Below are 14,180 nucleotides of genomic sequence, written 5' to 3'. Positions count from 1 at the left end.
ACAAAGTGCAGGTTGTTTTTCATGCATATATATAGTCCCTGGCTATATGGTGGTTGAGATTCTGTGGGTAGACAACCAATGAAAACATGTTTATAACACCATGTGTCTAATGGAGCAAGTACAGTGGCATCTCAGTTCATTCATTCATTTTCTACCGCTTTTTCCTCACGATGGTCGCGGGGGTGCTGGAGCCTATCCCAGCTGTCTTCGGGCGAGAGGCGGGGTACGCCCTGGACTGGTCGCCAGGCAATCACAGGGCACATATAGACAAACAACCATTCACACTCACATTCATACCTATGGACAATTTGGAGTCGCCAATTAACCTAGCATGTTTTTGGAATGTGGGAGGAAACCGGAGTACCCGGAGTAAACCCACGCATGCACGGGGAGAACATGCAAACTCCACACAGAGATGGCCGAGGGTGGAATCGAACCCTGGTCTCCTAGCTGTGAGGTCTGTGCGCTAACCACTGGACTACCGTGCCACCCCCATTGGAAATCATCTAAATCCAATTTTCTAATCAAGTTGCTTGTGCAGGAAACAATGTAAAAATAATGGATGAACGAAATGTATAATTTATATATTACAACAAACTTGTACATTTAAAACATTTTTATACAAGGACACCATTTTTGTACTGTGCAATGATTTCTTGAATTCAATAGTCTCACCCATTCTCACCCATTTTATCAAATTGCTGGCATTCTGAACTTTGTTTGGCCCCATGGCGGTTAATTTAGCAGTCTCTCAATTAAAAAATGCATTGACAGTGAATCACTATGGTGTTGGGTTCTTTTTGTTTGGCATTTGACAACTAAGTTTTTTTTTTGCAACAGGTCCAAATTGAGTAGCTCAGTTTAAAACTATGAATTATACTAATGCTCAATGCAGTAGCATGATTGTATTCTGATATCATTTCCAATTTTAATCTCCTGTGTAACACTGTCTAACTCGTCCAGCAGACCCTCTCGAGCCTCCGCTGCCGCCGTCAAGTCAACGGGTCGACAATTCCTTCTATGATCACGACTCCTCAAATCCATTCAGCGAACCCGAAGAATCACACTTGACTACGAGGAATCCCTTCGATGAGCTGGACCAGGACACAGAGCCTCAGCCAGAACCGGAGCCCCCAAAGCCCCGGCCGAGGAAAGGCGTGCGACCTGTTGACATGAGCAAGTACTTGTACGCCGACGTCGCTCAAAATGAAGAGGACGAACTCGATGAGTAAGATTTAATTTTATTATTTTGCATGCTGGGTGGGGTAGTGTTGATATAGTGGGTAGCTCTTTCAACAGGAACAATCCTCTGTTGTTTCACGGCATTCTTCCTTTTTACTCTTTCTCCTCCTCCCACCTTCTTTCACATCCTTGGTCATGTCCTCCCAGGGTCTGTGCGGCTTCAGAAAGTCTTAAGTAGAATGTGTACATTAATTCCAATTAGTTTGTTAAATATGTTTACCTCATAAATAACGAAAAGACACTGTTGAAATACATGTATCTGATACAATGAAAACCATTTAAGTTGGCCTCATTTATGTTGACCAACTCAAGTCCTGGTCCACCATTTTGATCCATTTCATTTCTTTTAGATTGTCGGAAGCTTTATTGTAAAAAAAAAAAAAAAAAATACCACAGCAGCTTCTTCAGATAATATTATAGAATATGAAAATAGAAGAAGAAGAAGGATGGAAAATTGTTTATCTTCACCCATTCTCCTTATGTCTTTAGCCGAAGTTGCAAGCAAATGTACAAACCGTGCTTAGTTTTGATTTTGGTTATGTCGACAACCTCTTATGTTGATGCCAGTCAGACATAAATGGGTTCTGCTTATCTTATAGAGTGTTTATTAACGTACATGTTTGCCAAGAGTGTACAAAAACTGTTTAAGAACACCACATATCCGTGTCTACTCTGACTATCTGAATTGTTGTCTGGTTTTCAGCGGCCTTCACAGGAGAATGACCGTAACTAAAGTCTACATGTATCTCATTGTGGTTGAGTTTTTTTTTTTTTTTTTTTTTAAGACAGACATGTTATTGACTGGTGCGACTGGCCCTGTAAATCCGAGGTCGCTCTCTGCAGAATGGAAAGTTCAAGAGGGCAGTGGGGTGTTTTGACTGGAGCCCTTGCAGGCCTCTTTTAGGGTCTGCAAGTCTGTTGAAGCCTCTCTTTTTAGGCTTGCCTTCTTTTCTTTACTTTGCCCTCTTTTTTTCTTTCCCCTCGGCCTCCTCCTGTCATGTCTCTGACCGGTTCTGACACTCTTTACTCCATCCATTTCTCGTGTTTATTTAGAACTGCTTGTCTCATGCTGAGTGAATATCTCAGAGCTTTTGCCTCCGCTTTCACTGCCACAGGCATGCCTCTATATTGATAACACACTGGCATGTGTGTGTCTGTCAATGGCTGTCACTAGTGCACCTTGAGCAGCGAGGATATGAGGTCATGCCGACTTGACCTTAGTTCACCGGAATCTTCTATTACCTCAGCACGTCTCTGTGTTGTTCATTGTGTCGCCAACAAATGCAAAAGTTTCCATTAGCTTCGACCCAACATTAGAGCTAACCATGGGTTAGGAAGTATGATGGCAGATGACTCTCAAAATTAGCATTTTTGTACATAAATATACTCCATGCTCCACAGATACATTTAATAAATTAGCTAATAGAAAGTGCCAGAAAAAATGGAAATAGTCTAAATAAAGATTCATTCATTCATTAATTTTCTACCGCTTTTTCCTCACGAGGGTCGCGGGGGGTGCTGGAGCCTATCCCAGCTGTCTTTGGGTGAGAGGCGGGGTACACCCTGGACTGGTCGCCAGCCAATCACAGGGCACATATAGACAAACAACCATTCAGACTCACATTCATACCTATGGACAATTTGGAGTGGCCAATTAACCTAGCATGTTTTTGGAATGTGGGAGGAAACCGGAGTACCCGGAGAAAACCCACACATGCACGGGGAGAACATGCAAACTCCACACAGAGATGGCCGAGGGTGGAATTGAACCCTGGTCTCCTAGCTGTGAGGTCTGCGTGCTAACCACTCGACCGCCGTGCCGCCCCTAAATCAAGATGTGTCCTTTAAATGAATGCAATGCATTTAAGCTCCTCTGCGCATGTCGAGCCAGAAAGGACATGCCTGTTTGTAAGTAAGAAAATAAATAAGAATAGTTTGTTTAATGAATCTTTCATATATGAAAGATACCCTGGCATTGCCTTTTAAAAAAAATAAATGTACTTGACCTTCTTGGTGGGACAGGAGTGGCCTTGGAGGAGTGGGATACTACTTTTATATGATAGGGGAAACATATTTGACATAAGTATTTGACAATGTGGCTATGCAACTCACCATAAATGTAATTTTTTTTTATTTATTATTATTTTTTGGCCTTGTATTGACATCTCTACTTTTCAACCAGGTCCAACCCATTCTACGAGCCAAAGTCCAGCCCATCACGGAGCCCCACTGGTGGCCCCACTCTCGATGCGGTCACCGGCCAGAAGAGGAAGGCTCCTGCGCCTCCTAGCACGGGCCCTGGCCTCAGCCCCAGTGTACCAGCTCCCAGACCGGGTTTTGGCCTAGTTGGGGAGAAAGCCCAGCCGCTGGGGCCTGGCCCACTGGCGGCAGTCATTGGGAGAGATCTGGTCTCCTCTTCCCCAAAGGTAAACATTGAACAGTGATATAGTTTTCAACTACGTTCCACACTGTTTATCCTCATTATGTGCGACTAAACAATAATATTTTTTGTCTACCTACTTGCAGCCATGTTTTTTATTGTCTTGAAACTTCCCAGCGCCTCATTTGAGTGTTTGTTTATTGAGGACTTTTCCAATTGTGATGTTTATTTATTTGTTTATTTAAATTAGGCAAATCGCGGCTGGCTCTAATTAAATGGCTGATGGTCACACACACTCACGGCAGGAGTCAGACCACTGGTGGGGAATGATTGGCTGGGGTGCCGTGGGGGTGTTAACGCTGCATATGTGTGTGTGTGTGTGTAGGGGTTGAATGGGCCTATGTGGGGCTTAAACACAGAGAGCTTAACTACAGCAGAGCGATCACAAGGGGGTGTTGACCCCCTGCGCGCGCTCACCCACACATGCGATCGCACTTTGTACAGTTACTTAGACCCACACAAGCACACACAGCCCCCCCCCCTTCACCACCATCACCACAACCGCCATGCACCTGGCTAGCTGACTGTTTTAGTGGCTGTCCATGTAATTATGGCACGGTTCCTTTATCACCCAGCCGCACTTGCCTGTGACCGTGGGTGAGGGGGGCCTGAACCACTTTAATTACCCAGAACCAGTGGTCTGTGGTGGGGCCACACTTGGCCAAGAGATGTCCCTGCCTCTGGAGGGAGGGTGGTGGAGGTGATGGGTGCATTAAAGGAGAGAAGTGAGGATGCTCTGAGAATAGTGAAAAGAGAGATATATTGTGGTTTGTGGACGTATACGCGCAGTGTGAATAGGTTTCTATTTCCTATTCTCGCCGAGCACTATATACGCACAAACGCGTGCACGCTGCAGCCATGTGTTGGCAGAGAGATGACCTTTTTGAATGTATGAAGTCAGAAGGGATTAAGAGAAGACATTCTCGCTATGAGAGGCTGAGACGAAGGCAACACATCGCACTGCGAACGTGTACGGAGTGTCGATGTACTCTTGAATGCACCTGTACGTCTGCTCTTAAAAGTCGCTGCTCAGCCCCACGGCTCAGATGAGCAAATGTGTTATAGGGGGGGGACAGTTGTCACCTTCCCCCAAAACCCGGCTAACCTCTACCTATCTCACACAATAGCTTTTGAGGTGTGCATGCCTCATTTCTATTTGTTTCCACCAACTGTTCTTGTAGCAATCTGGTGTGTCGGGCCGAGATAAACGCACACTGTGAGGCGACCGGGTCTAATCTCACCATGTGAATAAAAATGGTTTCATTGAAAGCCAGGGTGATGCATTTACAGCTTGCCCCGAAGGCTGAGATGTACGTATGTGTGTTTGCGTGAATGAAATCATATCCAAGCAAAGGAGATTAGTAAGTCTTGTATCACTCTCAGCTTTTACATATGGAGACGACTGAATGAAAAACACTTGCTTTCAACCGAGACCGTGCAAAAAGTAGAACATCCAAGTTACAAACATATGAACACATTGTAGTCTTAGTTACATTTTTGTTGACCATACTTCCAGAAGTTTGAATTTTGAGATGCACACCTTTGGTGTAGTAAAGTGTCTACTTGCTGTTCTGCGAAAGCGAGTTTGTTTATTCTAAACTTGAGTTAGTTCGGCACGATGCTATGTTTAATGCCTTTCCCTGCTGTGATATCCTAGCCGACACATTACAGTTGAGCAATGTGTTGTAAATAATGAATAATAGCAGTGTAACATGACTCTAGGGGTGTTATTTTATTTCTAGAGGTCTCTAATGCTGGTAAAATGTTATTTAAATGAGTTTAAAATCAGGTTTTCTATGCTCCAACTCCAAAAACATGCCATTTATTAATATTGAATCATACTTAGCGGAAATTCACTTATCGTGGTCGAGTCTGAAGTCAGTTAACCGTGATAAACGAGGGACAACTGTAATTTATTATAGTTATGGTAACTTAAATGGAAAGTGACAAGTACACTTTTATAGAATACTGTACACTGTAATGCTTTCATTTAATAACTATGCGAGGCATATTATAGGGTTTACTGTCACGTCTTGGCATTGTGCCGTAATATTCAAATCTATTCCGCCACGCCATCCCCATAGCAGCAGTTTGGTTTCGGTTTCAACCAAGTGGCGCAGAGTGAGAGAGAGAACAGGCGTGAATAATGATAATAATAATGATATTTATATTTTACAATTATATTATTCATTCATTCATTCATTTTCTACCGCTTTTTCCTCACGAGGGTCGCGGGGGGTGCTGGAGCTGTCTTCGGGCGAGAGGCGGGGTACACCCTGGACTGGTCGCCAGCCAATCACAGGGCACATATAGACAAACAACCATTCACACTCACATTCATACCTATGGACAATTTGGAGTTGCCAATTAACCTAGCATGTTTTTGGAATGTGGGAGGAAACCGGAGTACCCGGAGAAAACCCACGCATGCACGGGGAGATGCCCTAGGGTGGAATCGAACCCTGGACTCCTAGCTGTGAGGTCTGCGCGCTAACCATTCGACCGCCGTGCCGCCCACAATTATATTATATTATATAATATTATAATTATTACATGATATTTTATATATACGTAATGTATAATTATTATATTATAATTATTTGCCATTAATAGACAATTGGCAATAGATAATAGACAGTTGGGTTCTGTCTTTATTTTAAACACATACAAATAATATCCAATGTGATTTCCCAAACTATCCGTAAACTGGCTTAGATACGTTTCTAAGACGAACCGAGGCATAGCTTAAAACACTGAACCACCGTGTCATCGCATTAAAAGCTCCCTCTTCAACGGCAGCTTGTGAAAAATCGCCGCATCCTCAAGACATATGGGATACGCCCGCTTCCTCCGTGCGTACTTCTTCCACATATGGATCGGATTTGCAATAAGCTCAGCACACCTGCTGAGCACTGATTGAATGATTGGACAATATTGGAATTGCGTTTGTATTTAACATGTGGTGCACAAGTTTTCATCTTTATTTGGAGCTGAGGCGGCCCGGGAAGACAAGCAAATCAAATTGACATTTCTAACGCAGCATATGTACGGCGAGAGATGTCAAATTGAAGTGTTTTGTTTTGTTTTGTATAGTTTGGGTATGGTCTAACAAAGCGTACATATAACATATACAATGTACATATACAAGAACACAGTCAGGACCAGAAGTTTCATCTGTGGCGTAGCTGGAAGGAAATACAGTATCTATGGGATTAATTTAAATGAACAGTGGAAGCTCCTGTTCGGCGGCTTGTGAGCTCTGTCTGGTCCGATTCAGTCCATCTCCTTGGAGCTGATCCCCACCCACCCCCCACCCCCCAATAACCCCACCTCCCACTCCGCTCTCCATCCCAGTAATTCAGTGATCTCTTCTTCCTGTTCCATCTCTATTCCATAGTCAAAGCACTCTACACTTAGATGCTCTGATCTTAAGATTTTCATCCCGTTTCCGCTTCATGAATTTGTGTCATATTTTCATATAAGGAAAAGTTTCAAGCTTATATCTACTCGCTGAAGTTTGAGCAAAGATGTTCAACTCTATATTTAAATCAAAAAATCTTGAAAAGAATAAAACCACAACTATATGGGGTGCCCAAAGTCCAATGGCCTGCTTTTTTTTTTGCCGATATCGGCTCATTATCACATACTACAGTATTAATTGTCCCTGTACCCTAGAAACCGCCCATGAATGATACAGGAAAAGGCCGAAATGATACTGTGTCAAAGCCCAGGGCAGTGATACTGATAAAATATAGAGTTTAACCATGTCCAGTATCAGCCCCCGTAGCTGTCCACTCAGAGCGTGCTGCTCTGGTATCGTGCCCGTGAAACAACCAATCAGAGAACAGCGCACGAGCGTGAACACACAGCGTTTGTTTTGCTGCCGTCTTTAGATATAATACATGTAATAAACGGAAAATTTTGTGGAAACAAAATGGTCTTTTGATTAAATAGTACGTGATAATAAGCTCATGATTAAATAGTATGTGATAATAAGATCATCACATGGTTTGTCTGATATCAGGCCCGGTATCATGCCTTAACCTATAAATAGCCGATATCAATATTGGATCAGGACATCCCAAACTCATTCATTCATTCATTTTCTACCGCTTTTTCCTCACGAGGGTCGCGGGGCGTGCTGGAGCCTATCCCAGCTGTCTTCGGGCGAGAGACGGGGTACACCCTGGACTGGTCGCCAGCCAATCACAGGGCACATATAGACAAACAACCATTCACACTCACATTCATACCTATGGACAATTTGGAGTCGCCAATGAACCTAGCATGTTTTTGGAATGTGGGAGGAAATCGGAGTACCCGGAGAAAACCCACGCATGCACGGGGAGAACATGCAAACTCCACACAGAGATGGCCGAGGGTGGAATTGAACCCTGGTCTCCTAGCTGTGAGGTCAAACTTTGAGAATGTATTTTTTTTCTGCAAATCCTGATCAATATTGGATTGCTTTTAGTATATTTAATAAATAAAAATGGCTCCTCTAATCCCCGGACACCCCTGATCCACTTTTAGTTTATCGGCTGGCCTCACAATGAAATATAAATAAGCAAGTAGCATACTTTGCATTTTGGTTCAGTTCTCATCTGCTAACCTCAGCTCTCTCATTACAAACTACAATGCAATGTAAAATTATAGTCTTATTCATCATCTAACATGGTGTCGTAGCCATCTGTCTTTCTTGTACATTCTTTGCAGAGGTGAGGGAGAGGTGTTTTATCCTCGTCTGCAGTTGAAGGGCTCGTGTGATGACTTCTACTAATCAAAGGGTTCAAATTAAATCGTTTTTGCTCCTGTGCCATGGCGGCGGCGGTGGTGGTGGTGGGGGGGCAGAGGCCGGAGCGCTCCTCCTCCTTCTCCCATACTTTGTTTTCACACCCCCCCCCCCTTCAGTTCGCTCTACCTCCAAATTGAAATTAGAATAAATTAACATTATTTAATTGAGTTCGCGGAAGGCTGCGATATTTCTTAATTAGCTTTTGCCGGGGTCCGTGGCGGGAGTGGAGCGTGTGGACGCTGTGGAGCGCTACCGAGGTCGCCGTGACAAAGGAGAGACTTTCTTTTTTTTTTTTGGGAGGACAAAGGCGAGCCCAAGAGACAAGGACAGTCATCGCTCATCTCGTGATTGTTGCCCTCGTTAAGGCCTCATCTTTTTATCTTTATATATAGTATCCAAAGTTACTCCATCTTTTCTGATAAGTTTGACATGCCTTGTCCTACAGACTCTCACATATGTGGTCACATAATGGTTATTTCAAAGGTCCCATACATAGTGCCATAGTAGTGTATTGGAAGTGGGTTGTCCAAAATCAGACTTTTAGCTTTTAGTAAGCCCTACTGGGAACGTGCTGTATTCTGTGTCTGTATCTTTAATGCTAATGACCAGTTTGTCCACACTTGTGTCCAACAGCAACACAGTGTGTGTCTTCAAGCGGCGCTATTGTGCACTTTATAAAAAATTTTTTGCATATATACACTGGACGTTGCACTTTAACATAATAGATGCCATATACAGTATCGCATAGGTAAATGGGACACAAGGACACGAACGTTAGCAACACTAACACAGTTAGGTGAATCGTAGTCAAATTTTAACAGCATGCTAGATTTGCAGAAGATTTTCGAGAAGCCTGCTTTTTTCCCCCACAACTTGAAGGATGTAAACACGAGGCTCGTCTAGCTAGGGGCGGGCCAGAAGTGTTATCATGTCCATGATGGAGGAGGTTTTTCCTTCATGGCGTCATGAAAAGCCACTTCAAAAGCGAGCGTTTGAGCCCCTCTTCTCTCCAAAGTGGAGCAAACAAGGGAAGGAGATGATAGATTTTTGTCACGTTTATGTATTTACATACATATTTGATAAAGAGACAAAATTAACCGGTGAAACAAAAAGTCAAGAAGGGAAAAGAGGTGAAGCCTAAACCTCCAAGCTAATTTTGCCAACCTGAGCCCTCATGTAGAGCTGTCACTCATCTTTCGATTAATCTGGCAAAATTATTCTGATGTGTGTGAACTGACATGAAATAGCATCCATAGGGTCAAGTTTATATTGGTATTACCCAATATAGAAGATATATTCAGAGAAAATAAGCCATTTTAATTAGGGGAGCACAATGGCTGGAGGACCTTAAGTGGCATCGGGGGTTCAGAGGTCAGAGTTTGGAGTTTTAGCCCACAACAGTAACCAATGTTATTATGATGTCATTATTATTGTGAGATCATTTCAACCTGCAATTAAGCCAGTTGTTCAAGTCTGTTGCACAAGTAGTGACACCTTGTGACCAATACTTATACTGTATTTGTATTTTAGACAGTTTCATATCTGTAAATGCTTTATTTGGGCAAAAACTATGTGCAATTTGCGTAAATATGCATATTTGTTGTCTACAAATTGGCCATAGTCAACTACCAAACAGTATTTAATTTTTTTTATAACGTTTCAGAAATCACAAGTGAGGGAACGATGATTGAACCGTGATGTAGTGAGGGACGACTGTATGCGGTATTCAATACAACCGACATAGTCCACACCTCCCCATCTCTCCCCTACCTTCTCCATACGTTGTGTAATATTAGCAGAATAATCCTTAACTTGAGCAAAGCCACCTCAGGGCCTATCAATGTCTGCCCTATCCCTACGTGGACTCCCTCCCCTCCCTCCCTCGGCCTGTGTGCAGCCTCTGAGTAGTCTGACATTGGATCTTGTGGGAGAAAAGTTTTTCCTCCTTATTGGACCGCTTACGCTTTCATGCGGCAGGTCAGTGTTGTCGTCAAGTCGGGCTGAAGGTCGCTATCGAACTGTTGTTGATTGGCTTATTATAAACCAGTTAGTGAGGCAATTGTTGCGTGGTTTTGTTGCACAGTGGATGCTTACATCAACAACCTGTCTATTTTGGTCCAACTCAAGTCCTGGTCCACTGTGTTGTTCTTAGTGCTAAAATGTGCCTGCTTGAGTTAAGTTAAGCTTAAGTTTGGATTTCAGTGACGCAACAGTCAACTGTAGCAGTGAGACTCGCGGTTGTTAGTTGGAAGTTTCATTCATTCATTCATTCATTTTCGACCGCTTTTCCTCACGAGGGTCGCGGGGAGTGCTGGAGCCTATCCCAGCCTATCGTCCAGGGCGAGAGGCGGGGTACACCCTGGACTGGTGGCCAGCCAATCGCAGGGCACATATAGACAAACAACCATTCACACTCACATTCATACCTATGGACAATTTGGAGTCGCCAATTAACCTAGCATGTTTTTGGAATGTGGAAGGAAACCGGAGTACCCGGAGAAAACCCACGCATGGGGAGCACACCTGGTGTAGACCTGCCAACATTGAAGAACTCTTACGGATATCCTCGGACCCCTCCAACGCCGATTTGGTCTTTTTATAGTCGGGGTTGAAAGTGTGACGTCACATCAACAACCACTACTGTCGGTCTATTTAGCTTGTTGGCGTCCCTCATTGCAGGCAGTCGAGGGTCGCGGGGGCGAGAGGCGGGGTACACCCGTTCCTGGTCGCCAGCCAATCACAGGGCACATATAGACATATAGACAAACAACCATTCACACTCACATTCATACCTATGGACAATTTGGAGTCGCCAATTAACCTAGCATGTTTTTGGAATGTGGGAGGAAACCGGAGTACCCGGAGAAAACCCACGCATGCACGGGGAGAACATGCAAACTCCACACTGAGATGGCGGAGGGTGGAATCGAACCATGGTCTCCTTGCTGTTAGGTCTGCGCGCTAACCACACGACCGCCGTGCCGCCCTTAGTTGGAAGTTTGTTAGACTTAATACACAATATGGCAACGCACTTAATAATCACTGAATACAAAATAGTGTTTTGATGCGTTTCAGGGTCCATCGGAAACTCAATTTTATACATGCTTGCCTTGAAAGGCCGTCAGTGTGTTTTTTTTTTTGTGTGTGTTGTGACACATATTTTGATCCAGTTACTGTAATGCGCCTATCATTTCTTCACCTCCTCTTCGTCTGCCGGGTGCATGTCGAGTTCATAAGTTAAGCACTGCGCCAGAGCTCACTCTCAATACCCGCGTCGGCTGCTGTAAAAAGGGCCTTGCGCAAAGCGCCGCTTGTAATCTGCCTTTGGTAAGTCCTCTTTAGTTTTATCTGCCAAGGATTACCTCACAAGCTGCAAGCGGGATGGAGTACGGGGGAGAAATGAAAAAAAAAAAGCGAGTGAGACAGAAAACGATGAAGATGGAACCAAATGAAAACAAATCGCTGTGTAATCTCTGAAAAGAGAGGCAGAGACTTGCTTTGGTCTTGAAGGGAAGTTTCCCTTGCCACTCATTTAAAGAGGGAATTTACTAATCCCTCCATGATTGATGTCTGCTATGAGAGGCTCTGTAGCAGACTAATAGGGCTTATGAGGATGGCCACAAAGTCCTTTGTGTGTGCGTGTATGCGGAGAATGAAGCAAACCTTTTTTGTCTTGTGTGTTCCTCTATCCAGTGGCCGTGGAGGCCAGGGGTTTGAATGACATGGCGGCGGCAGAAGAAGTAACATTATCTTAATCTGGATTTAACTCGGACCCGCTCCTCCAGGTGTGTGGGTCTAAGCCCGCAAAGGACCTGGGGTTTTTGGGGGTTGAGCTTTAAAAGTGGGCTTTGGGTGACCAGATAAAAGTCGATGCTCTCGAAAAAGCTCTTCAAGCTCCCAAAAGGTCCAAGACCACCCCTCAACCATTGCACAATGGCTCCAGTTAGCCATACCACACTCTACTCATGTCATACTTGACGTTGCCCCCTGCTACATGTTTAATTGAATTAAATCATATGTTCTCCACAGTTTAAAAAGAAGCTCAGAAGTACCTTATGAATTCTTCCATCTTCTTTGTGTGTGCACTTAAATGTGCACTCTTGTGTGTGAAGAAAAGAGAAACGATAAGGCTCTAATTGCCTCTTTATAAGGCCCTCTAGCAACCTCCTCCTTTTTTCACTTATGGTGTTCAGCGACTAGAGCAAATACTGACTGGTTTCTTTAGTGCTGCTAGCTTTTATAAATGGGCCAGTACCACTGTGTTCACTTTATGCATGATATTAATCATTTCATGAATCAATCAGAGGTTTTGTACTTGACTTTGTGGAAGATCATAAAGGCATGCTTTGAGGACTTTTACTGTGGAAGAACATATTTTCACTTCCTGTTTAAAGACTGGAACATTCGTTCTATATCTAACAACAAAAGAGCAGTATTTCTTCTTGGCTTCTGGTCTCTCACTGACCCACAGTGAACTATTATTGACTCATGAGTGTTAGGCCATTATTATGACTATTGATATTGGCATAAGGAGTCTTAATCCAGTGCTATCTAGTTCCTCTATCAGGTCAATATTTCCTCTATATATATATATATATGTATCCTTCTTGTCAGTCAATTTATTGTCACAGAAATGATAGATAAGGAGCTTATTTTATCCTCAATCAACAATATTTAACATTCAAAGCAATGGAAGATTTGGGGTTGTGTTTTTTTTTTCCAATTCTGGGGTTTTTCAAGAACAAACATCGAAAAAAATACCTCTATATGATAGGAGCGGGGCGGCACGGCGGTCTAGTGGTTAGCGCGCAGACCTCACAGCGAGGAGACCAGGGTTTGACAAATTCCACCCTCAGCCATCTCTGTGTGGAGTTTGCATGTTCTCCCCGTGCATGCGTGGGTTTTCTCCGGGTACTCCGGTTTCCTCCCACATTCCAAAAACATGCTAGGTTCATTGGCGACTCCAAATTGTCCATAGGTATGAATGTGAGTGTGAATGGTTGTTTGTCTATATGTGCCCTGTGATTGGCTTGGCGACCAGTCCAGGGTATACCCCGCCTCTCGCCCAAAGACAGCTGGGATTTTCAGGCTTTTTTTAAAGTTGCAACTTCCCTTGATGATAGAATTTCATTCTCATTTGGTCAGCTTGAGCGTTTAATTCCGTGTTTAACAGTAGATTCTGTTAACGTGGAACTCATTGCGCACTACTATAGTGAAGGGAGTCCAGCAGCAACCACAGTGGAGCATCTCATCATCTCCTACTCTACACTACACGTTCTTCTCTAAAAGCTTTAATGGCATTTCTCTTCCCGAATGCCCTTGTCGGCTTCCTCACAGTCAGCATTGTTTCCCACCACACTCCCAGCTGGTGTGTGTGTGTGTGTTGATGCATGCGTATTCTGATCTGGAGTCAACGAGGTGACTTTGTAATTATGTTCATTATAATTGGCTGTGCTATCGCCCCGCTCATCGTTTTGAAGCCCATGCTGGACTGGACAATGGCGGTCTATGGTGGTGGTGGTGGTGTGTGTGCTGCTTGCTGTGTCAAGTCAGTAACCCCCCCAAATACACACACACACAAACACTTTCTGCTTCCTACCTGTGGAACGCAATTCCTAAAGTGGCCTCCTTAATGAGTTTTCCCTGCCCACGCTCAGATTAATTGATAAATGTCTGCCTTATCGGCGCGGCTCATCTCTGAAT

At 43.8% G+C, this 14,180-nt stretch overlaps 1 protein-coding gene across 5 annotated transcripts in view; it reads left to right on the top strand.

Annotated features, from left to right (window-relative positions):
• Positions 1 to 14,180, top strand: part of ehbp1 (EH domain binding protein 1) — a 124,130-nt gene that overhangs the window by 34,210 nt on the left and 75,740 nt on the right. For 4 of the 5 annotated variants that reach the window (XM_058058178.1, XM_058058180.1, XM_058058175.1 and 1 more), the window contains 2 exons: positions 964 to 1,228; positions 3,425 to 3,668. In XM_058058178.1, coding sequence (XP_057914161.1) covers positions 964 to 1,228; positions 3,425 to 3,668 — 509 coding nt within the window. The remainder of the gene's footprint in view (positions 1 to 963; positions 1,229 to 3,424; positions 3,669 to 14,180) is intronic. The other variant, XM_058058176.1, reaches the window with a different exon arrangement.

The sequence above is a fragment of the Doryrhamphus excisus genome, chromosome 20, assembly GCF_030265055.1.
Source record: "Doryrhamphus excisus isolate RoL2022-K1 chromosome 20, RoL_Dexc_1.0, whole genome shotgun sequence".
NCBI lineage: Eukaryota > Metazoa > Chordata > Actinopteri > Syngnathiformes > Syngnathidae > Doryrhamphus > Doryrhamphus excisus.
This window is presented reverse-complemented; position numbering and strand designations above follow the sequence as displayed.